Source organism: Gobius niger (genome assembly GCF_951799975.1).
Source record: "Gobius niger genome assembly, chromosome: 11".
In the NCBI taxonomy this organism is placed as follows: Eukaryota; Metazoa; Chordata; class Actinopteri; order Gobiiformes; family Gobiidae; genus Gobius; species Gobius niger.
In genome coordinates, this window is record NC_136862.1 from 19,713,624 (window position 1) to 19,737,128 (window position 23,505).

At 40.0% G+C, this 23,505-nt stretch overlaps 2 protein-coding genes across 2 annotated transcripts in view; one reads left to right on the forward strand and one right to left on the reverse strand.

Moving 5' to 3' along the window:
- The window catches only part of fat3b (FAT atypical cadherin 3b), a 99,267-nt gene extending 87,108 nt beyond the window's left edge, over positions 1 to 12,159 (reverse strand). Inside the window, exons 1-4 of the mRNA XM_079566945.1 lie at positions 11,823 to 12,159; positions 7,577 to 10,578; positions 6,662 to 6,796; positions 5,822 to 6,023 (exon numbers count right to left, since the gene is read on the reverse strand). Coding sequence (XP_079423071.1) covers positions 5,822 to 6,023; positions 6,662 to 6,796; positions 7,577 to 10,546 — 3,307 coding nt within the window. The 5' untranslated portion in view covers positions 10,547 to 10,578; positions 11,823 to 12,159. The remainder of the gene's footprint in view (positions 1 to 5,821; positions 6,024 to 6,661; positions 6,797 to 7,576; positions 10,579 to 11,822) is intronic.
- Positions 12,160 to 12,316: 157 nt separating this feature from the next.
- Positions 12,317 to 23,166, forward strand: chordc1b (cysteine and histidine-rich domain (CHORD) containing 1b). Its single transcript, XM_079566209.1, has 11 exons — positions 12,317 to 12,503; positions 15,941 to 15,990; positions 16,080 to 16,136; positions 16,226 to 16,359; positions 18,510 to 18,610; positions 18,908 to 18,966; positions 20,520 to 20,590; positions 20,760 to 20,865; positions 22,065 to 22,184; positions 22,355 to 22,417; positions 22,542 to 23,166. Exons 1-11 carry the CDS (start codon positions 12,440 to 12,442, stop codon positions 22,710 to 22,712), a joined length of 996 nt encoding a protein of 331 aa, XP_079422335.1. The 5' UTR covers positions 12,317 to 12,439; the 3' UTR covers positions 22,713 to 23,166.
- Positions 23,167 to 23,505: the final 339 nt, after the last annotated feature.

The following is a 23,505-nucleotide window of genomic DNA, read 5'->3' on the forward strand; positions in this document are numbered from 1 at the left end:
CGGGGGAAGACTCTGTCTATCATTCATCATCGTATTTCATATCGCTAATTCAATCTTCTGCCGGGGTCTGAGCCCCAATTATGATTCATGTCCAATGAAACTTTCCAAACGCTATTCTGTCTCTGTGAGTCCTTTCAGGTTGAATTCGCGTTTGTCCTGTTTCCTCAGCTACCTGACCAATGTCCTTATCAGTACATATGGTCTGATTATGACACAGCAGCTCAATACAACAGGCCCAATGCATAAAAGTGTTTGTTTAAACTCATGCCCGCTCGCTTGTCCTTGACCATGTCCTTTTCAAACCACATCTCATCTCTGTCAGAGACGTGAAGAACAGCGCTGGCTGTTTCAAAAGCTCTTTGAACTTTAAGACCGACAGACACCATTCACTGAATTCAATATAAATCTGTCTTGACAGCATCCATTCTCACCATAAATAACACACTTCAAAGAGTGAACAAAAAATTGAAGGGTCACAGCGTGTTTTCCAATGTAGGAGGGCAGAGGCTCCTCAAGTTTACATCTGTCATGGTGTTTAAACAGCTCCCCATCTGAAAAACACATTTTTGGACCTGCTATCTAATTATGCCACATTATCAAATAATCAATCACAAGATGGATGGAAAATATGAAGCATAGTTTCACTGTGAGTGTGAGAGAGAGCGGGAAACAGAAAACCGGAAACCAAATAAATATCCACTAAATTCACAAGTGCAAGATTAATGTCTTTATAAAAGGCAAGTTTGTCTTCGACTTAAACACAGCTTTATCCTGAACGTGACAAATCCAGAACCAGGCAAAAGCACTAATAGCAGAGCAGTGGCTTCCGTCCACGGCCCGTGAGAAATTGCAGGGTCGGCTTTCCCCTTCCCCAATGACAAGAATACCAATTTTTGTTCAAAGCTCGGGAGTGCTAAGATTTTAAGCCAGAGAAGATCCCACTTATCATTTGATTGATACCCCCTGCACTTTCCACCTGCATTAAAGTGAGTCATCTGAAACATCTAAATATCAAATGTGAGAAAGAACGAAGGGCATTTGTAAGAGGCGGACATGACATACAGCAGCAGTGTCACCGGGCGCCCACATTGTGCTGACCACAGCAGCACATCATATCCACGGAGCAAGGCCGCGCATAAGTTAAAACATCCTTTAACTAAATGGATTTCTCACCCTTTTTTCTTGTTTCTGCCCTTTTCACAATCCCTCACTGCCTGCCACACAGCACTCTCACATGTACTTACTGCTGGCACTAAGAGTCAGCACTGGGCGTTTCAACACGGCCAAATGCATGGGAGGAGGACAGCAAGGTGATGTGCCTGACAACAGTGAGTATTACACGACAATAAAAAGTAAAACAATGCCAAGGTGCCTGCCTTAAACTTCAGACATTCAGCTTTTTTTTTACAATTTGAATATTTGTATTCGCTGGACCAAACATGGTGTCACATAAATTGCCACAATGTATGAAGTTTCCTTTGCACTTTGCATCAATTTAAGTAATAAAAACGCTATATGTAAACACTGTTTATCTGTGTATACTAAGGTGCCCATTATGTAAAAAATAACCTTATAACCTTTTGTTAATGGTTAGCCCTATATGGACGATTTTAGCTTAGAAGACTAGTACAAATACATTATATAAGACGTATAGTTAATCACAGCTGCTAAAGATTCATTAGAATTTAAGGCACAATGAAATTATTTAACTTGATCAATATGTGTCGTATAGCTTGTGGCTGTTGTAATCCCAGTTCCTCAGCTGACAGTAAAAAGTGAGAGTTTTTGTCTTATAGTTGTGAAATATGATTACCGTTATATGCTCATTATTTAAAACAAACATGTTTATTACAGAAAATGCATATTCAGCCTTTCCTGTTAATCCTTCTGAAAATACAGTACTGGCTGCCGTCTCCATCTATTTCATAAACCTGCCACGTTTTTATAGCTCAGATAAAAACAATAGCTGCAACTTTGAAGAAATTGTGATAAAAGTCTGGGGAGGGAGAAGACACTATATTTTCTTTCAGCACTTTTTATGTGCCCGACTCCCTCTGCACGCTCATCCTCCTCACTCCTATACTCTGCTTTATGCTCTAACAAGCACTCTGATTTCCCCTGAAAAATCTGTTAAGGTTTCTTCATGGTTACTGGAGTTTTATTAGCAAAGTAAATACAGCAAGACCATTTAGCGTACGGCAGTAAATTATGAGAGGAACTGTGGTGCGGGTACCTCTGGTGGTATACATGCACAAGAACATTTACCGGTTTAAGTACTAAGTAATTATGTGTTTACATTTTGGGGTTGTTGTTGTTGTTGTTGTTTTTGTAGAGTTGTCAAAACATTAATCAATCAAGTGTGTTTTTTCATTTGAGCAGCTTAATTTTTCTGTCTTTCTTTGCTCCTCTGACATGCACAAATCAGCCTAACCGCTCACACCAGAACAGGAACCAGACATTCAATACAATCTGAATAACACAAAGAAGATAGGAACAGGTTTTGACTGATTTTGGACAAACACAAGAACATAATTAACTGATAGTTTAAAATGTGATATCAGCAAAACCAATAATCCAGTTAAACCAGGTTTCAATTTCTAGTATTGATTCATTTCCATATTTTTTCCATGTCTAATTATACCCAAATAAGTTGAAAGATAAATACTTAAAGGTGCATTATGCAACTTTTTTGCGGAAAAAAAGTTCAAATTTGTGTGTATTTGACTTTTGTAGTGACCCTGCGACTGTATAAAAGGTCATCATGGCGCCTATACTTTTGATCACAGTGCTCTCCAGGACACTCCAGGGTCAATTGTTTTGTGGATTTTCTGGTGAGTGGATCCGTCAGCTGAAAACCTTCCAAACAATTGATCCTGGAGCGCTGCAGAGACCACTGTGATGGAAAGTAAAGGCACCATGCTGACCTCTCATGCAGCCACTGGGTCACTACAAGGTCAAATATGCACAAATATAATCTTTTTTTTCCACGAAAAAAGTTGCATAATGCACCTTTAAAGGGGCTAGATGCAAGTTCGTCATTTTATACTCACTACTGCCACCTCAGGTCATACATGTAACTGCACCTTCTATATTAAGGGCGTGCATGACGGCAATTTGGATTCGAATTAACACCGTTTTGAGTGACAGCGCAGCATTTTAGAGGCTGTGGTGAATAGGTCTGAGCTCATTCTCCACATTAGGTCATTGTTGGAACATGTATGGGGAGGAAAATACACAATTTTTTAATTTTTAAACTCTGTATAGTCCCTTTAAGATTTCAGTTTAGTCTGAGTTTAGTCCTGGTTGTAGTCCTGGAGTCATTGTCCATCCTTCAATGACTCAGGTTAAATGTCAGGAGACGTGGATATTTTCTAGACCTAGATCTTGTTTAGTCTCTGTCTCACTGTGGCTTGCACCTTGTGGCAACAAATATGTCAACGTATAATGTCATGGTTATCTTACAGCTTGAGTCACAAATGCTATTTTTTCATGAATTTATTACAATTAATGAAGTCACTCACACAGAGCGTGACAAAAGCTGACCAATAGGAGGAGTGCGTGGCTACAAGAAGATGTGTCTGAGCATATAACTACAGAAATAACAGATATATCACAATTTTTCAATTTGACAGATTGTCATAAGGTCAGATCAGTATTCGCAAACCCTTTCAAATAATTCATTTCTAATCTACACCCATAAAAGATACTTGATGAGCAGCTATTTCTAAACTTCCTTTGGTCCCAGTTTTGCCCTGATTTAGTCTTGGTTTGAACTTTGTTTTGATCTGGTTTATTTCCCATCATGCTTTTTTTTTCACTGCATAAAGTTCAGAGGAAGCTGGAATATCTCCTGAGGCGGTACGTGTTTTGAAAAGTTTGACAACAGCTCCTACTTGCAGCAGTTGAGTACACAATGATGAAAATTATCCATGTAAAAGGCTGGTCTATTGCGCACTGTATTGCTGGTGCTCTCTCAGAACCATAGTCAATACTAATTAGCCTAGTTAAAGGTCAATAGGGGCCTCCGGTGCAAAGGCGCAGTACAGTACAGAGGGGCCCGGTGAATCGTCAGGCTTGATAAACCATTCATCACAGCAGACGTGTTGCGGCTGACACTTTACTAATCAGTGGATGTTAATAGAGTGATTGAGAAGTGTCTAAAATCGAAATGAAACCCCCACTGTATCGCCACTATGCAAGCAAGCCTATCATGCACAGAACAGAGAAGCAGAGAGCGAATGGCGAAACTGATTGGGATGCATGCAGTGTGAATTTTTCAGCACCATGGAGAGAGGCACACTGAGAGGAGATTAAGGATTAAAAGCGAACACAGATTTTACCAATTGAGTGTTTTGTTACAGTAAACTGCAACCCCTGCCCAAAATGACATAATGCCACTTGAGATTTTGGCTTTCATTCTTAGAAATGCCTTTGATTTTACAAAGGAAAAAGACAATGAATCAATATCAGAATTAGTTGAATCTTTAAAATTCACATTTTGACGTCAATTTTAAACTGCCCCTCACACTACCCTGCTTCTGACCCCTCGGCACATTTCGCTTGAGTCCCCAAACACAGATGAGTGTGAAAGTCGATCTTCTTGTTATGTAAAGTTGGAGACATGGACTGTTCTATTTGCTCAAGGGAGATTTTATAAATGTGGCCTCAGTAGTCAAGGCTTTGCAACTTTCTTTGAGACTAATAAAAGGGTGAAGAAGTCAGAGAAACTGTAATTTGAATTTCCCCAAAACTGGCATAAACAGTGCAGTTTTTGAAGTGGATTTTTTATACAGCTGAAAGACTCACGGCTAAATCTGGAAATGGGTGTTTTCTACTCAGACACTGCAGGACATTCAGAGGCGACCACACCCCCCTTGTGGGTCAGACTCCATAAATAATACACAAAGTTTACATTTTGGGACTGAGTGTAGAGCGGAGGGAGCCTTGATCAATGTTATCTGCAGAGCATTGAAAGTGTGGTACAAAGCAGCCTGGGGCCGAGCCAGTGTAGCTGCCACGCTGGCCTCATTACAGTAATGATCTCCCACGTGAGGCCCATCTCTGCACCAGCACTAAAATACACCACCCCTCTGTAACCCTGTGTCCTCCACAAACAGACAGGGCAGAGACACGCATAAGTGACGGCATCAAGGAGTGCAACGAGCAACAACTGAACAGTAACAAAGAAGAAACATCAATGACTATGTGGGTGCATGTAAATTGTTATGTCAATGACACACTCCCACTCTCGCAAGAGAGAAGGGGAAGTGTCTTGCCCAAGGACACAGCAACTGTATGCAACCAAGATGTTTAATCTCTAAGGAAATGTATTATCAAATAAGCACTAGTTTTGAATTTGATGACTGCAACGCATTTCAAAGCTGCAGAAGACCAATCTAAAAAAAGATAATAGTAAAGCTGTGGAAGGGCAATCTACAGCAGGGGTTCCCAAAGTGGGGTTTGGGATGTGTTTTTGATTGAAAACAGTAGGCTTTATTTTTGAGAACTGAACTCAATTATCAATCATTATGTTTCGAAACAAGATTAAAACTACTTCTAAAATATATAATTGTTACTTACATTTTATTATCCCTGGTTATTTTGGGGGTTGAGGCTGTTAAAGACATCACTTTATTTTTCTAATGAGTGTCAGCATTGGTTTCTATTTTACTTTTAGTTATTGACAATCTCCCTAAATTTATCATAAGAAATTGACTGAAATAATGCGGGAAATAGCATAGTTAATATTCCAAGCGTGGATCTTTACATTATTGGCTTTTACTTTACATAAATAGGCACTGGCATTGATCATGTGTCTTACCAGTGTCTTCATCAATGGTGAAAGCTCCGAGCCCGCTGCCTCCTCTGATGGAGTACTTCAGCAGCCCATCTCTTCCCCGGTCCTCGTCCTGAGCACTCACTGTCAGGACACTGGTGCCCACGCGACTGTTCTCCTTCACCGAGCCCCGCACAGCAAACTCCGGGAAGTAGGGCGCATACAGATTCTCATTCACGTCCACCACCTGGACACACGTGTGCAGTTAAACATCATTTGACAGTGCACATATTGGCTCAGTGGCATGAGAATTATATTCACCCACAGTCCATTTCCAGCTCATTATAAATTTAAATCTGGCTGAATGCAATTTACTCAAAAATAGTGAAGTAATAGAGAGAGCTTCATCTGGATTTAAGTGACATGTCGTGCTACAAATCCTAACATTCAGAACAAACTTTATAACTGCTGTGACCAGTAACAACCAGAATTTAGTGGTTTGTCTGTTGATCTGGATGAAGATGGCAGCGTTTTGTTTTTTTCCATGTCTGCATACTCTGGTAAGCCACCATATTTGTTTTGCCACAAGCAGATTGGTTTACTTCATATTTACAAATTGGTCCGTAACTGCAGTGATGTGTCCTTAAAATACAATGTGATGATACTTTAACCGACATAAATCTTATTTATAACCTGTTTTATATAAACTTTAAAACCTGTGATGCAAACTCATTAATTTGGTTTGCCACCGTTGTGATTCAGCAGCAGCTTACACAGTACTTAGTGTAACACATTTGAATCAATAAACAAGGCACAGCTACAGCTACAATAGTGGTTCTTAATTGATGAAACGGCTCATTAGAAAACAGCTTGTGTGTTACTCGCCTCCACCTCCAGAGACGCCTGGGCGCTCAGACTGGGTGCCCCCCGGTCCTCAGCCAAAATACTCAGGTTGTAAAGCTGCTGTTTTTCAAAATCCAGCTCCATCCGTATCCTCAAAGCCCCACTTACAGCATCGATCTGTACAAAACATTGCAAGCCCATGCATTAGAAACAGCTGATAAAGACTGTTAAGTGCCTCTTTACACAGATCTAATAAAAAACAGAGAAAAGCAAGCTAGACTGCTAATTTAAAACGCCTCACAAAGCGGCGGAAGGTCATTCTGTCTCTGTGGATGTTGTACCACAAGGATATTATCTATTTCAGCATGTTGTTGCATACTAGTCCTCAGAAGGCATATCTTTTTACACTATAATTTAACCAGGAAAATCCGTCAAACAGAATCAAACTGACCTTGACTTAGCTGAAGGGAAAGGAAGTAATTAAGTTTCTAAGTCATTGTATGCCCTAATGTTTACAAGCACCTTGGTATCGTGAGGTCATACACACTAAATATAATGTACTAGGGCCGCACGATTAAAAAGCAAAATATTGAATATTGTAATAAAAAAATAAAAAAAGATTTTCAACATTGTACATTCCAGTAAATTGAACTACGTTGTGTCAAAACAATACTTTAAATAAATCCGAAATAAGGACCAAAATAGGAACTGAATTTTTGCACATTTTCAATTTAACATTTGTTTATGTCTTAGGCTGTGTTAGCAAAGAAAAACTGTCAATCTCAATCAGGTGGAAAACCTCTGTGATTTATATCGGGGCTCCTCGAGACAAGATCTTTTTTATACTCGCAAAAAAGTTCTTCTGGGATCACTTGTCTATTAACCCCTTTTGTATGGGTCAAATGTTCTGTTTAACATGTTTATTAAGAACGCAATAAACATACTGAAAATACACACCTCAAAAGTGCCACCAAAGTCGTTCATCAAAGAGTAGCGGACTTGTCCTCCGGGTCCAACATCTGGGTCTTGGGCCTGGACCCAGCTAATCACTGCTCCAGGGGGGAGATCCTCCAGCACTCTGGCATTAAAACCTCTCGGTATAAAAGTCGGGGCGCAATCATTAACATCCTCCACTATAATAGTTAATGTAGTCACTGATGACCTTCGGGTGCCTCTCTCCGCCTTATCCCGCACTTCAATTTTCAACGTAAACATGGCGGAGCTCTCTCTGTCTAACCTACTGGCCACAAACACGCTCCCAGTTTCACTGTCTATGCCAAACTGGGGGACACTGGGCTGCATAATGTAAGCCAGCTGTCCATTCTGTCCCATGTCTCTATCAAATGCCATAACTGTGATGACTTCTTGGCCAATCACGGCATTTTCTGACATAATAGCGAAGTAGCTGTCTTGTAAAAACTGTGGGTCATTGTCATTGGCATCCTCAATGATCACTGTGAGCAAGCGCCAACTTGACATTTGCGGATCACCCTGGTCGTAGATGGTGATATTGAGGAAGTAGCGATCTGTCCTCTCACGGTCAAGTGGTAGAAGAACACTTATCAGTCCGCTTACCATATCAATTTTGAAGCAATTTTCTTTGTTGCCGTCGGATATGGAGAAGAGTATTTTCCCATTGAAGCCTGTATCGCTATCTCTTGCTCTGACCTGAAAGACACTGGCTCCGACAGGTAGGTCTTCACGAACTAAAATACTCGTGGGTAAAGCTTCAAACTGTGGAGCTTGTGTGTTTGCTGAGTAGAGATCTGCTGTGTACCTCTCAGCGTAAGTCGGCTTTGCCATAGCTGAGGCTTTGGAGAGCATTTTCTCAGCCAACATCTGGGCGACCCTGGTCTCCCTGCAGTTAAAGCCCCCAGGTGGCATTCTACCCCTCACCACAGACACGTTGACGAATGTAGGCTCGGAAATCAATTCGCCATCTGTTGCAACTATTTTCAGGTTGAATATGCCATTTTTTATGTTCAGTACGGCTAATGCTCTTTTCAGTGACAGAGCGCCAGAAACGGGGTGCAAATTAAAGTAGTCTAACTCATTGCCAGAGACAATTTGGTACCTCACTAATCCAAGCTCATCCATGTCAACAGCAGACATGGTGACGATAGTTTGATTGACAGGGAATTCACGGCTAATCATGCCCCGACAGGACACTTTCTCAAACAGAGGCGGGTTGTCATTTATATTTATCAAACGGATTGTAACATTAACCTCACTTTCCCTTCTGTACGGAGTGCCCCAGTCGGACGCCCGCACTGCAAAAGTATAAACGTCTTCAGCAGATTCAAAGTCCAAATCCCTGGTGACTCTCAGCTCCCCTGTGGCCTGGTCTAAGCTGAACGGAAGGCCCTGACTGTTGCTGATTGTGTGTGTAATGTATCCATTCTCTCCTTTATCAGAATCTGTGGCTGATAGAGTAATAACCAGTGTGCCAACAGGTAGGCTTTCATTCACAGCAACATCATACATCGGCCTGCTGAATACTGGGCTGTTATCATTTGCATCCACTATGATTATTCTGACTCGAGCGCGTTGCTGGCTGACATTATCAACTACCTCCATCTCCATGAAGTCCTGTGATATCCCTGTCAGTTGCCTTGTGGTCAAAATAACTCCAGTCAAAGGGTTTATATCAAAGAACATTGGATCTGAAAGCCTGCTGAAGCTGTAATTGACACTCGAAGGAGCTGGAGAGATTTTCACCACCTCGACAAAAGTGCTTGGGGGAGCTATTTCACTCAGCTTGACTACATAAACATTGCGCTCGAAATCCACGGCTACTGGAGTTGGCTTTGTGACCAGGAACTGAACAACTTGATTTTCAGAAAACTTTGGAGGAACACCCCGATCTTTTGCTTGGAGTGTCAAGTTGAGACCAAAGGGGAATTGGCCCCAGTCTATCACGTCTAAAGCTTTGACTTTGTACTCCTTTCCCGATGATGAGCGTTCCACTGTGAACTGCTCCAAGGGGTCTCCATCCGTGATTGACACCCATTCAATATCTCCAGAAACCCCTTCATCTTTGTCTTCCACAGTTATTACAGCGTAGACGGGATTCCTGTCGTCCCACGAAGGTTCGACCACAATAGCTTTGAGAACAGGCGCAAACTCATTCACGCGCTGCAAGGTCAACACCAGTTTCGCTGTGCTGCTTATGCCACCGCTCCCATACAACTTCATTCCCCTGTCCATCACTTGGACCTCCATTTCAAAGCGGTCCTGTTTATCTATCCTGGGCCTTCTGGTAAGAGTGATCACCCCGCTAGTCGGATGAATGGCAAAGAGTTCGACTCTAGTTTTGAAGAAATAGTAGAATTCTCCATTTGAGCCGACATCCGCATCTGTGGCGGTAACTCGGCCAATGCTGGAGCCTAAAGGCGCACTCTCAGGCACAACAAATGAGTAGGAGGTGGGGGAAAAGAGCGGGCGGAGGTCATTAGTGTCCAAAACTTTGATATAAACAGTGGTTAAGGCCTCCAGACTTCCTTGGGCAGAGGCTTTTACACTCAGTGTGTAATTGTCTTGAACTTCTCGATTCAAAATAGCTCCACTTCCTCCATTAGTGCGTATTCGAAGAAAGCAAAAGTCACCTAATATAAAATCTTCAGCCTGAAAGATGCCTTCACTGTCTCCAGACTGAATGGTATATTTGATATCCAAGGATCGCGGGGGGTTGAGCACAATGCCCATCTTAACATCACTCCATATATACATTCTGGCTGCAGAATTCTCAAAGACTGAAGCATTGTAAGCTGGCTGGGTAAATAGTAGCAGAGCCTGTCCTGTCCTTGGTTCAGGGAGAAACTGAAGATTTGCATAGGGCAAAGTGAGATGGAATAAGATGCAGATAAAGTAGAAATTAGGGGAGATTCTGGAGAGAATAAGCATAATTCCCCAATGACGAGACTTCATGACTTCATTACTATTCCATCACTCAATGTACCCTGCAATTGGAAAGGACAAAAAGAAAAAAAAACAAGATGCAACATCAGTTGATAAGCTGTAGGAGACATGCTGCATTCTAATATTTTTATATAGAACGAAGGAACAAAAGTGCAAACACATTTTAGGAGTATGGCTGCTGGGATGTGACAGCATTCTTAGTGGGGGGCTCAGTTTGTATACCTATATACTTTTGCGTGGGTGCTTCACAATAAAAGTCTTTAAAAATCAAAGCTGCGCACTCCCCACACAATGCTAATAACATAACACTCGGAAGATCACGATGCTACGAGCCTAAAACTTTAAAGATCATGAAGAATCACAGGTAACTCTCCTGTGTATGATGCAATCTTTGATTATGTTATCTGGTGAATACAAATTCAGAGTTAGCTTTCTTGTTATATCAAATAGTCTGCCCCATTTATGGATGAGACTAGTTGCTTGCCCTTCTAATTCCCTCATTTTCAAAAAGCATGCTGAACATTTAAGAAGTATCACAAATAATACTTTGTGCTTTTTAAAAAAAAAAAAACAGTACATACTGTATAAGTATTTTTTTAACTCCATAAATTGCATTAAGTAAAATGATTCTAATAAGGATTACCTGTTCAACCATAATCTAAACATCTCAAATCTAAATGAAACACTTTAAGAAGATTACCAAAGCATTGATGTTTCTTAAAAGGTAAACTTGGCACAGCATATACTAAGAAAATAAATCAAATTATAGTAGTGTCACATTGGTGTGATAGTTTCAGTATAAATACATAAGAGGTATTCTATTAATTGTGTTGATTTGAAATTGGTTTTAGATATTATGATAACAGTACAGCATTTTAATAAGAATGGCATTAATAGAATCAGGCAGGGAGCCATAAGTCCATTACAGATTTGTTTTCTTGCCTTAAGTCATAAAAACTAAAAAAAAAAAAAAAATTGCACTAGAGTGTGAAAGTCTCAAACTGTATGCATAATGGCCTGTAGAATATGCAAAATGCCTATCTCTATAATCTAATAAGGATTAGATTAATAGACAATCCCAGTTATCGATGTGACATCTAGAGTAGATGGGGGAATAAAATTAGCTCCACGCTGAGGACCATAATTCACCCTCTGAAATCATCTCCTTTTAGAGTTACTGTCCCGTGGCATCATGACTTATCTCCTCTTTTTTTTTTTTTACACATGCAAACTCGACAACAGCACACACGAGACCTGTCACTTCATTGCATTCTCATCAGCTTACCGTATTACAACGATCCTTTCCTTTGTGAAAGTAGGCAAAATTGTCCAGTTCCCTCGCCGGTTGCAAATTTGAGAAAAAGAGGCAACCCAGATGTCATTGATGAAAACATATGCACAAATCCCGGCAGGCAAGTGACACGTCGGGTGCAGCCATCCTCGTAAAACTAAATAGCTATTGCCCCAGTTTTGTGCACCTGACTACTACCCAGAGAGTGCACAAGCATGGGATGTTCCGCCACGGAATACACAAGACGGACATAAAACTGACGCTAAAACTATTATTCTCAAATTTCGCACCTATTTTAGTCAGAGACGCGATTTGGTAAAACGGCACTTGGGGTTGCCGCAAGTTTGAAAGCGGGCAGCATCAGTTTTCTCGTTTATAACCGGCTCCGGTGCGCTCTCGCCGGATGGAGGGAGTGCTGCTCAGCTCCGAGTGAGGAGAGCTCCGAGGTTTGCCGAGCGCCGCCGAGTGTTTCCGAAAAATCCCGGAAGTTCAATCCCCGGTGAAGTGTTTCGGCAGGCGCACGATTGTCTTTCCCTCCTCTCATTACCGGCGTTTTTTTTGTTAGTTTGTTGTAGTTTTAACTGGTCGTCTATATATTTTCAACCTCCATTATGTCTGCGTTGTGTTACAATAAAGGATGCGGACAGCGATTCGATCCAGAAAACAACCCCGAAGGTGAGTTGTGTGTTTCTTTTAATGCTAGTATGCTAACCTCATGTTCTCTGGAAAATTCTACAGCATCCAGTACATTCTTTCATTTCCTGCGCTGGATGAATCGTCTACTACAAGTTGACTGCCTGTTGCTGAATATTACAAGTAGAAAGAAATACATATAATTTACGTGATTATTTGTATGAAGTAAGTTTTAAAGAACAAGTTAGCAAAGGCTGAGCGTGAGTGCACTCAAAGCAAGGTGATATAATAGACTTTGGAATCACATTGTCGGAGACAGGACATGTTACAGTAGTAAGTCAATTAAATTATGTGTAAAGTAAACAAACAAACACAAAAATATGAGTCAAAGCTCCTCAATGCCACATAAATGCGGCTAGTTTTCTGTAGCTTACATGGAAGCCTACATCTACATATAGGATAGTGAAAACATGGAAGAAAAAAATCTATGTTAGAATGACTTTTGTAACTTTTGTGCATGTAACCATCTTGTATTTGTATTCCGGGCATGTTAATCGCGACTAATAATCTAACTCTTCATAGCTTGAATGAATCTACTGTATGCTACTATGTCATGCTTCACCCACACCTATAGACAGAAACAGTCACCTAAGCTAAAATAGTCTGTAGACAGTCTTTCTCTCTCAATTGTGGGTTACTATGTCCATCCAGTATATTAACAATGTGTAATAACTTGTGCCTATGGGTTACATACACAATGGAATAATATGTATTTGTAGTTACATAATGGATAACCCTAACCTTAAGCCCTAAGCCTAAGGGTCTTGTGTCCTATAACATTATATACCTACAAATTACTAATACAAGTTATTCCATTGTGTATCTGACCCATAGGTACAAGCTATACAGCAATGTATCAAGGTACTGTAAAATAAAGTGATACCAGATAGTGGAATGGCAAGGCAAGGCAAGTTTATTTGTAGAGCACAATTCATACACAAGGAAATTCAAAGTGCTTCACAGTTGCATAAATACAAGAAAACAAATAGAATCAATAAAAAGATCAACATAAAATTAGAATGGGAGCACTTTACGGGATCAAACTGTGTAGATCAGTGCATTTGCTCTCCAGGATGTGGATATAAAAATATAAAACCTGACACTCGGACTAGAAGCAAAAGATCCAAGGTACACTGATGAAAGTAAAAGTCCTTTATTGTACTTTATTGTTCAAAAGGACTTAAAAAGGCAAGCTTGTATATATTTTATGTCATTGATTCACATCCTGGAAAAGCATCTGACTGCATTGATTATTAAATTGACCGTGTGAAGTGCTCCCTTTCCCATGTGTTTAACAACTATTTCAAGAATCAGGTGCTGTTACCGTAAATTGTCTGGTCATAGTTAAAATCACCTTCATTGTTGAACCTATATTCTAGCTCCACTCTTGGTGAATATTAACGGTTCTAGTAGTGTCATAAAATGTATGTACTCTTCGTCAGTGTTCATATACACAAAAGCAGACATTTGTGTGCTGAGCAACTTATTATAAAATTGTTCTAACCATTTCGTTATTTCTATACGTTTGTTAAAAAAAATCCATGTGAAGAAATGGATTTGAGATAGGCTTTAAGCAAGTTAAGAGGAAATAGTTTGTACTCTAAAAAATCCGATTGAGGGTCTGATCTAAATAAATGAACATCAGACAAATGGATCTTTTCTGCAAAATACTTTTTTGATATTACCCCTGTTTATTTGATGCCCTTTATCTAAATGTAATTGCACGTCCAATAGCGTCCATGTTTCCCTCAGAGCTGAACTCTCAAATGAGTCTTTTATTCACTCACTTCCTTTAAAATGTCCTCCTCCTCTTTCTTCGAGTATTATAGCAAACAGTCGGGTCTAATTTACATTTTAATAGGATGCCACTTTCATATCAAATGGAGCATATTATTATGTGGCGTTAGGGATTTCTTGGTGGTGTTTCACAGACAAGGGTGTAAAGGGGACAAGGCTTAGACCGCAAAGAAGATGGTTGATTTATAGTGTTGTTAGACTTATTTACATTTCTGAATTAACATCAGTCTCCTAGAACAACCTCGGAGACGGCAAAGACATAGATCTCTTATTTGTTTTGCACACATTTATTGTTAACTTCTGCCTTTTTTTTTTTTTTTTTACAAATCAACACTTTAAAAGACTTGAAATTCTAAGCATAGAAAGACTTCGACTTGACTTGTTTCTAAGTTTGCCTTTTACAGACATAGTCACAAAGAGCTTGTCGCATGGCAACTCACACTGCATGCAAAAAAGAATCATCAATATCTCAGAAACGAGAACAGCCCAAATGAAGATTTCAACAGCACAAACGTAGCACCAAGGATTGACATATTTTTTATAGAAATTTATGTTTAATAGGGTCCTACTTCTCACAGCTTGACAAAAGCGCTGTTGCGACTGCACACATCTGCACCTCCATCATTCATCCACACACACAAATCATTCACCATGGCCTATTGTACATGTTTTTAGTGTTAGGAAACCTGCGCAGACACGGGGGGAACTTGCAAACTTGCACACAGAAAGGCCCCGTCCAGGTGGGAAACAAACTGGGACCTTCTAGCTGTGAAGCACGAGTGTTAAACAATACCGGTCTGGTATTGGAAAAAAAGTTAAAAATTAAGGCATCGAAAGCAAGTACCGAAAAAAAATGCGATATCTTTAGATCCAAGTTTTGTTGTTGCTGGTCAAATTTTTTGCTCAATTTTTATTTATTTTTTTGTATTATTTTTACCCCATTTTTCTTATTGTTCTTTACACATTTTTTCCTTATTTTTGTCACATTTTTTTCTTGTTCTCCCAATTTATTCCCTAATTTTTGCTCATTTTATTTACTAATGTTTTCCCTATTTCTCCCCATTTTCCCACCCAATTCATTCCCTATTTTTGCCCCAATTTCTCCCCCTTTTTTTTTTTTTACACCATTTGTGTTTTTGCCACAGTTGCTTCCACTTTTCCCCCATTTTTGTTGTAAATATATTGTAAATGTGCTGATCTTCCAGACATTATTGCTCTGTTTTCTAGACAACAAATATTTTAGTGTAGATTTAGGTGTTGGGAAAAGTTTCGTTCAGGGATCGGTATCGAAAACCAAGTATCGTTAAAGTACCCGTATCGAAAAAAAAGTGTAGCAGTGCCCAGCCCTACATGGGATTAGCCATCCATCCATCGTAAGTTATGAGAAAAAACAAACCCCCAAGGTCCCTTTTAAAACTACCAAAACCATATTAGAAAGCATCACTTTTGAGAAATAGGAGGATTTTTAGTCAATTATATTAATCATTTGTATTCTAGTTTTATTCATCTGCTTAAAAGCCTGCAGTCTGCACACATCTTGGTGTTTTTAGCTTACTGGTGTGGGTAACTTCACCAAACATCCTATATTTTATCTTAATTAAATCAAAGCTGTTTTTTCACAGATGGTTGTACCTATCATCCTGGAGTCCCAGTATTCCACGATGCACTGAAGGTAAACGGATAAAGTGCAAACTAGAAGCTGGCATCTGCTTTTCTTATTTACTCTCTGATAAATATTAACTTCGCTTATGCTTTCCCAAGGGGTGGTCCTGCTGCAAGAGAAGAACGACCGACTTCTCAGACTTTCTCAGCATCGTTGTAAGTTCACTTCAAAATCTATAATTCTTGGTTCTTATTGTTCATTGTTTGCTACAGTTGTATTGACTGGAAGACGTGGTGTTTTCCAGGGCTGCACAAAAGGTCCCCATAACAAAGAGAAGCCCCCAGAGCCGGTGAAGCCCGAAGCAGAGGAACTGAAACCGAAGTTTAATGAGTACATCATCTCCGCACCAAAGCCCCAGGAACAAATACACAGACCGAGGTGTGGCATTTTGAAATGTTTTAACATAGTCCTACTATTTTTAGACGGTGTTTGAATGGGCAATGCTTAGTAATGATTTCATAGGTCTTTACAAATCTCAAAGACGGCAATGACTTCGATTAACAACAAAATATCCTGTGGTTTTGTTTAAAAAGTGCATAATTCAGTCTTCTCTTTAATGCTCCTGGGCATGTTTAACCTCTTAACCCCTCGTCTTAACCAGCGCATTTTCTCCAGTTCAGCCTTACCTAAATCTTCAACCAGAGAACTTACAGCCTCACTATAATGCCCCATTTCAACACTAAGATTTTTTTTGTCACTTTTTGGTTGCGTTTTCATACACATTTTTGTCAGAAGCTTTTTTTTTTTATTTGGGTAAAGCCAAACTGGAGAAATGTGCTCGGTTCAGGTGGGGGTTAAAGGAACAGGACACCGTTTTTACATGCTGTGATGTGTTCTTACCTTAGACGAGTTGATGCGTACCTGTCTCGTCTTTGCGCGTGCCCTCAGTCACGCAAAAAAGACCAAACATGTTGCTAGCATTTAGCTCCTCCTCTCCTCTATGGAGCCAATGGGGGGTGAAGTTAGATGCGACCAAGCTCTTCCACGTTTCCCCTATTTAAATACGGTTACATGAGTAGTTAAACGATCCAAGTATAGTTACACAAAATTAAACATGTCGATTTTCTTAGCGGATACATTGCAAGGCGTAATAATACCATAGGAGCACTTTGACTTTACTGCACGGACGTCGAAGTGCTCCTTGTATTATTACGCCTTACAATATAGTACCCCCTTTTTATCCGCTTAGAAATTCCACATGTTTAATTTTGTGTAACTCTACTTGGATCATGTAGCTACTCATGTAACCGTATTTAAAGAGGGGAAATGTGGAAGAGCTTGGCCGCTTCTAACTTCACCCCCGTTTGGGTCCACAGAGGAGAGGAGAGGAGAGGAGGAGAGGCTAAATGCTAACACCGTCAATGCTCTGTTTGCGTGACTGAGTTCACGCACAAAGACTAGACATCAACTTGTCTAAGCTCAGGTAAGAAGGTAAGAACATATCTCAGTATTTCAAAACGGTGGCCTATTCCTTTAAGAGGTTAAAATCTTTTATTCTATTTTTTTAAGGCATCACAAACCTAATAATTGAGCTGAAGAAGGAAAAAATGTCTAAATTTACTCACTAAAATCTAAACTTGTGTAACTTTTTGTACAGTTAAAGAATATCCCTCTGAGATGAATCCATTGTGTTGTCTCTTGTGTTATGGAGAACGTTTCACATAGCACCATATTTCCAATAAAAAATAAAACTCTGTTAACCGAGGCGGGCAATCATAGGAGGTGTTTTATGTAAGATAATGACGCATGGAGAGGCTAATGAAGTATCAAGAGGTATTTAATGTGAACCCATTGCCCATGTATGAGGGGTGCGTAGGCAGGTGAATGAGCCACGCAGAGATTTCACCTGAGATGCCAAGACTCCGGGCAAGTATTAACATTAACAGTGTAATTCCCCTGTTCAGATTGTGCAAAACAGACCACATTTGGGTTGTTTTGCTTTAAAAATCCGGATTCAGTTCCCTGTGTATGTTATAGACCTCTTCAGCAACATTTAGTGAGGATCGTTGTTGTTTATTTCCACGATTTTCACTGGATGCTTTGATGAATGGTGACCAAACAGCTGATTTAACCAGGCGTGAAGAGCAGTTTATTTAAATGGCAGATCTATGGGAAGCTATGTAACTATTATTATCTCTTTAATACATTTGTGTTGCCCACCAAAGCCTCGGACGTGACGGCACGGCGATCGTTCTCATTGAAAGGCTCAGATTTGAAGCTAAAACTATTTGCATACATTTCAGAGCCTGTTTGAGATTAATACTCTTTGGAGAGACGGGTAATTTAGTGGTTCGCATAGGATTCTGTACTGCTTAAATATTCCTAAATGCTTTGCAATTAGGGAGACCATTCATGTTGCGATTTTGATTCGATCCCAATTATTTGTATCGCTGTAATGCACAGATGTTATTTTACATTTACTTCTTCATAAAACAATGCTTGGTTTGCACACACAATACTGTTGACAGCAGCTATAGACCACAGGGCTGTTTCGATGACAGCTGATGGCCCGTATCTGTCTCCCTCAGTCCCGATGAGCCCGTGGTGCGATTGCAACACAAAGTCGCCTCATCTCTAAAAACGGCTCTGGAAAAGCTGAAGCTGTCGGAGAACGCTGCTGAAAAGAAAGGTGCGCATACTTTATTCATACATTTTTCTCTCTTGTAAAATACTTTTGAGTGGCTGGCAACTTTTGTCCGCCTCTTCTTAGGCTGCTGTACTGACACAGCAGACAGGAAGGACATTTTGACAGCGAGGTTGAAATGGTTTGCAATGGGGGATTTGCCATCGCTGGTGTCATTCACATTACAGCTTTGATGAAGAGTTGATGGGACAGGCCCACACATCAGGCGGCGGCTCTTTGAGACGCTTTTCAGAGACTCTTTAAGTGTCAATTCTTTGACAGCGTTTCTCTGTGTCTCTCCAGAGGAAGACAGCGACGAGATCAAGATTGGAACATCCTGTAAAAATGGAGGGTGCACCAAAGTAGGTCAACATGTCACGGTGTAATACATATTCACACAAAAGTCCCAAGCTGGGGCGCTTAAGTGACAGTTTGTTCAGGCTGAAGCTGCGCAAATAGAGTTAATGCACTTCTGTAATGTATTTTTGGAAGTTGCATTCAAATTTCAACTCTGCTTGCTTTTAAGTTGAGCCAAGTATAGTTTTATATTTTTTACTCGTACTGATGTTGTCTGATCTAATCACTTTTGAGTCTACATTTTCAAAGGTTATGTAGAGGAGATGAGATGCAAACATTGTGAACATTCTCCATAGACAGAACATTTGGTTAAAACCATTTTTTAAAAGTACATTTGGACAACTTAATCTCTCATTATTGTACATCATCATTTATTTTATCATTTAAATGTTGTTTATCTTATGAATGTGTTAACCTCTTAAGCACCACCTGAACCAAGCACATTTTCTCCAATTTGGCTTTACCCAAATCTAAAGGCTTCTTGAAAAAAAAAGGTGAATCGCGACAAAAATGAAAGGAAAACGAGGATGAAAACGCAACAAAAAAAGTGACCAAAATGCGATATAAAAAAGTGATACAAAATGTATAATAAAAAGCCACAAAAACTACAAGAGCCCCAATAAAGCAACAAAAGACTGACAAAAAGCGATGAAAAAGTGGTAAAAATCCAATAACAACACGGCAACCCTGCAAGGAAAAAGATTCCTTTAGATCAGTTTTGGAGGTCTCTGCTTTCAAAGGAGACATTAGACTGGCTTACACGCTTTTAGATTTGAGTAATGCCGAACAGGAGAAAATGCACTCGGTTGAGGCAAATTAATATGTTATGGATTTCTTAGAATACAGGTTTTCATGATATTTTAAATCAAACTCTTTGTGTTTTCACTTTACTGTCGGTGTCATTAGGGATGTGGTTCAATACTGCGATATTTAACACTAGAATGCCAAAATTATTCATGGATGCACATGTGACATTTTGAGTGACTTTGAAAGACTTTGTCCTAAAGTTAGTACATATCTACTCGCAGGTCAGCAGGAATATTTGTACATGTTTACAGGCTCTCTGTCATTCAAGAGTTTCCCATTGTAGACATAGTTTTAAAGTTGTCAAGATGACGACTTTAGGACCTTTGTCTCTATTAAAGATATGCAGTTGAAAGCACCCACATTCTATATCGATGTCCTCGCCACAAGTTTCTTCGGCCTTGTCCGCCTACATGTTGCTCCTTTTACATCGATGATCTTAGCCGTCGACACTCAGGGGAAGAGACGAGTTTCTCAAGTAGAGCTGCAGAAAATTATTATGAGACACATTTAAGTGGGGATTTGATTATTTGCATAATTGTTCATCAACTGATTGGAAACCACGCCATATTCTCTCAAGGGCTGCATGTTTTTAGTTTTTTTTTATCAGATGGAATAGGGTCCCAAATTGGAAGCGAGCTATTATTCGACACTCGCTCTCATTAAATGCTTTTGACGTAAATAGAAAGCACCACTTCATTTATTTTACAAAAGAGAAGTTTGAGACGTTTTAACCGTATATTGTTGCTTTTAGAGTTTCGAAGGCCCTGCAAGCAATACAGAAAGTTGCATGTACCACTCCGGATGTCCAATCTTCCATGAAGGGTTAGTATTAAAGCCAAATTGATTTTTTTTCTCCAGTTGTGCTGACACTTTCTGAGTAGTAAGTATTTTGTAGGCATTAACACCCGAGAGCTTTTTTCTGTATTTGTTGCTCACTTGTCTAAGCGCAGCGATATTGACTCTGTGTCTCTGTTTACTTGTCTTTGGACAGAATGAAATACTGGAGCTGCTGCAAGCGGAAAACGTCTGATTTTAACACCTTCCTCTCTCAGGAGGGCTGCACCAAGGGAACACATCTGTGGAGGAAAAATGATGCGGTAGGCAATGCCCTTAGACGCCTGTTTGTACAGCGGGTTGGTGAATCTCTGTACCTCCACCTAGTGGTGTGAAATACAGGCACGTCAACAGATGAGAATATTGTTGAAAAGTTACTTTATTTTAGATGTAATGTAGTTTAATATACATTGCCTGGCCAAATAAAAGTTACCACTAACAAAAGTTGTTTCTCTTTAGCTTTGATTACAGCAGTCATTTTTCAATAAGCTTGATAAGATTTAGTTCCATCAAGTGTCATGCTTTTACACCAGGATCTTGTATTAATGGGAGAGTCCGCACACTTTACAAAGCTTTGATTCTCCAGAAGATTCTCAATGGGCTCAAGGTCTGGACTCTGTGGTGGCCAATCCATGTGTGAAAGTGATGTTTCATGCTCCCTGAACAACTCTTCCACGATGTGAGCCCAATAAATCCTGGCATTGTCATTTTGGAATATGCCTGTCCCATCAGAATAAAAATACATAGATGCAATAACCTCGTCATTCAGTATTTCCAGGTCGTCAGCTGACTTCATTTGTTGGTTGTTGCTGAACCTAGATCTGCCCAAATTCAGATTAAAACTTTTTTGGGGGGGCAAGCAGTGTATAATCCCTGCAGACAAGTAATTTATCATAATGGCCATGATTTTTTTGTACTGTATTTCTGGCCTATAAATCGCTCCGGCATATAAGTCACACCAGCCTTGGTGTAACTGCACCGCCTCTCCCAGCAGCACGTTGTTCAAGCACTCATTTGCGAAGTCGTTCCTTTTACTGTGGTCATATAGCTTTTACCCCGCGATTAGCTTTTTTTTTTTCTTCATTGCAGTAAGAGTAACCTCCGCTTTACGCCAGTCCCTCACAAGTTTCTCGCTCACTCCAAACTTTCTTTCTGCTGCTCGATTACCGTTTTTTAAATCTTCATTGGTACAGGAGTTGCAGATACTGGTACACAAGGCTAAAGTGCCCTCTAGTGGTTGTCAGTGGGAAAATAGCATGACATGTGAAATTATATATTTTGATATATAAGTCGCACCCCCAGCCAAACTATGAATTTTTTTTTTATGAATTGGCCACTTTGACTTTCATTTCTTCCACACTTCACTAAAACGATTGGCTATTCTTAAAATATTGCTGTCAAGCTGATCCCGTATCTGGGTAACATAAAGCGGCTAACAATGTTGTTGTTTTGCATCTTGTAGGGTCTGAAAGTCGTCCCGTGTCGGTTTGACTGGCACCAAACTGGTTCTCAGGTCATCATTTCAATCTACGCCAAGAACTCCATCCCCGAACTGAGCCACGTAGATGCAAACAGCACCATGGTACGTTAAAGGAGATTTTCTGATCTGAAGGCAGTGTTTCTCAACCGCTGCACTTTTGACTGAAAACCACTGACTAAATAAAATTATAAATTAAAATGTTCATAGACGATGCTTTAGAGCTTCCATAATGTATTCTGAAAAGCTTAAAATTTTCTTGTATTTTTCCACAGCTCAACATCCATGTTATATTCGAAGGCGAGAAGGAATTCCAGCAGAAGATCATCCTCTGGGGAGTGAGTACTTTCTCTTGCGTTATTCCCTGTGTCTTTGCGTGTCTTTCCTTTCAGGTCGATAAATAATTAAGTCGTTGGCTGATTTAGTTATAACTTATTGTATGTGCTCTACTTTTCATCCAAGGTGATTGACGTCAGTAAGAGTACAGTCAACATGATGGCTGCTAAGATCGAAATTGCCATGAAGAAGTCCGAGCCGATGTCTTGGGCTCGCCTGGACCTCCCGCCTCCCGCCGCACCGAAAGACACTGAGGAGAAAAAGCAGGAGGACAGCGAGGAAGAGGATGAAAGTTGAGAAATGGCTACAAACGTGATCTATTTTTAGCGGGAAACAAACCCCAGCGGTTCATTTTACACATTTCCAAAAGTCAAAGTCCGTGTTCATGTCGGCCTCTGCTCCTCAGCACTTCAGTGTTTGGACCAACTTTAATTGTACTGTATTTTCATCACGCACATCTTTTCCAAAAGCACTCAATAGGATGGGAAAACAAAGCCGAGCAGTGACACAATGGCATTTATTATTCTGAGTTCTTTTCCCAGACGGAGCAGGATGGCAAATGTTTGTCAAACATGTAGTATTGCATTTTATCGTGGCCTATTATTCACCTTTTCTGACCTACTTCATGGGAAAGTATACATCTGACTGAGACATTTGCACAGGACCGGTCTTCCATTTACTGCGTTAAAGCCACACTGTGCATAATTTCTTGAATTAAATGTAATAAAACCTTTATTAAACGATGATTATTTCATGAATTTATAGTTACCTAGAATCTTCTGCAGTGTGGCTTTAAGGGCCTATACCTGATTTTTGGAAAAATAATGAAAGGGGACACCACAAAATTTTAATGTTAGTTGTGCTAACTTTTCTGACATAATTGTGGCATACCAATTCTTCACAGGGATGAGTTTATCGGCACATTTCACAACTTGCAGGGTCACTTTTCAGAGTCACTGTCACAGAAATGGTGGAAAACTACCCTACAAGTTCATGAAATTGTCCCAAATCCAAATTATAAGTAGAGGCACAGTGTTTTTCCCGTAAACGTCTGAGTTCGTGCACTAAAGGAGGACACAGCAAATGTCAT

Bases quoted from the DNA above. Each gene is read 5' to 3' on its own strand.
- chordc1b (XM_079566209.1), top strand. From the start codon at position 12,440: ATGTCTGCGTTGTGTTACAATAAAGGATGCGGACAGCGATTCGATCCA. The intron at 20,591-20,759 runs GTTAGTATTAAA...GTCTTTGGACAG, and splicing joins TGTCCAATCTTCCATGAAGG to AATGAAATACTGGAGCTGCT. The intron at 20,866-22,064 runs GTAGGCAATGCC...TGCATCTTGTAG, and splicing joins TGTGGAGGAAAAATGATGCG to GGTCTGAAAGTCGTCCCGTG.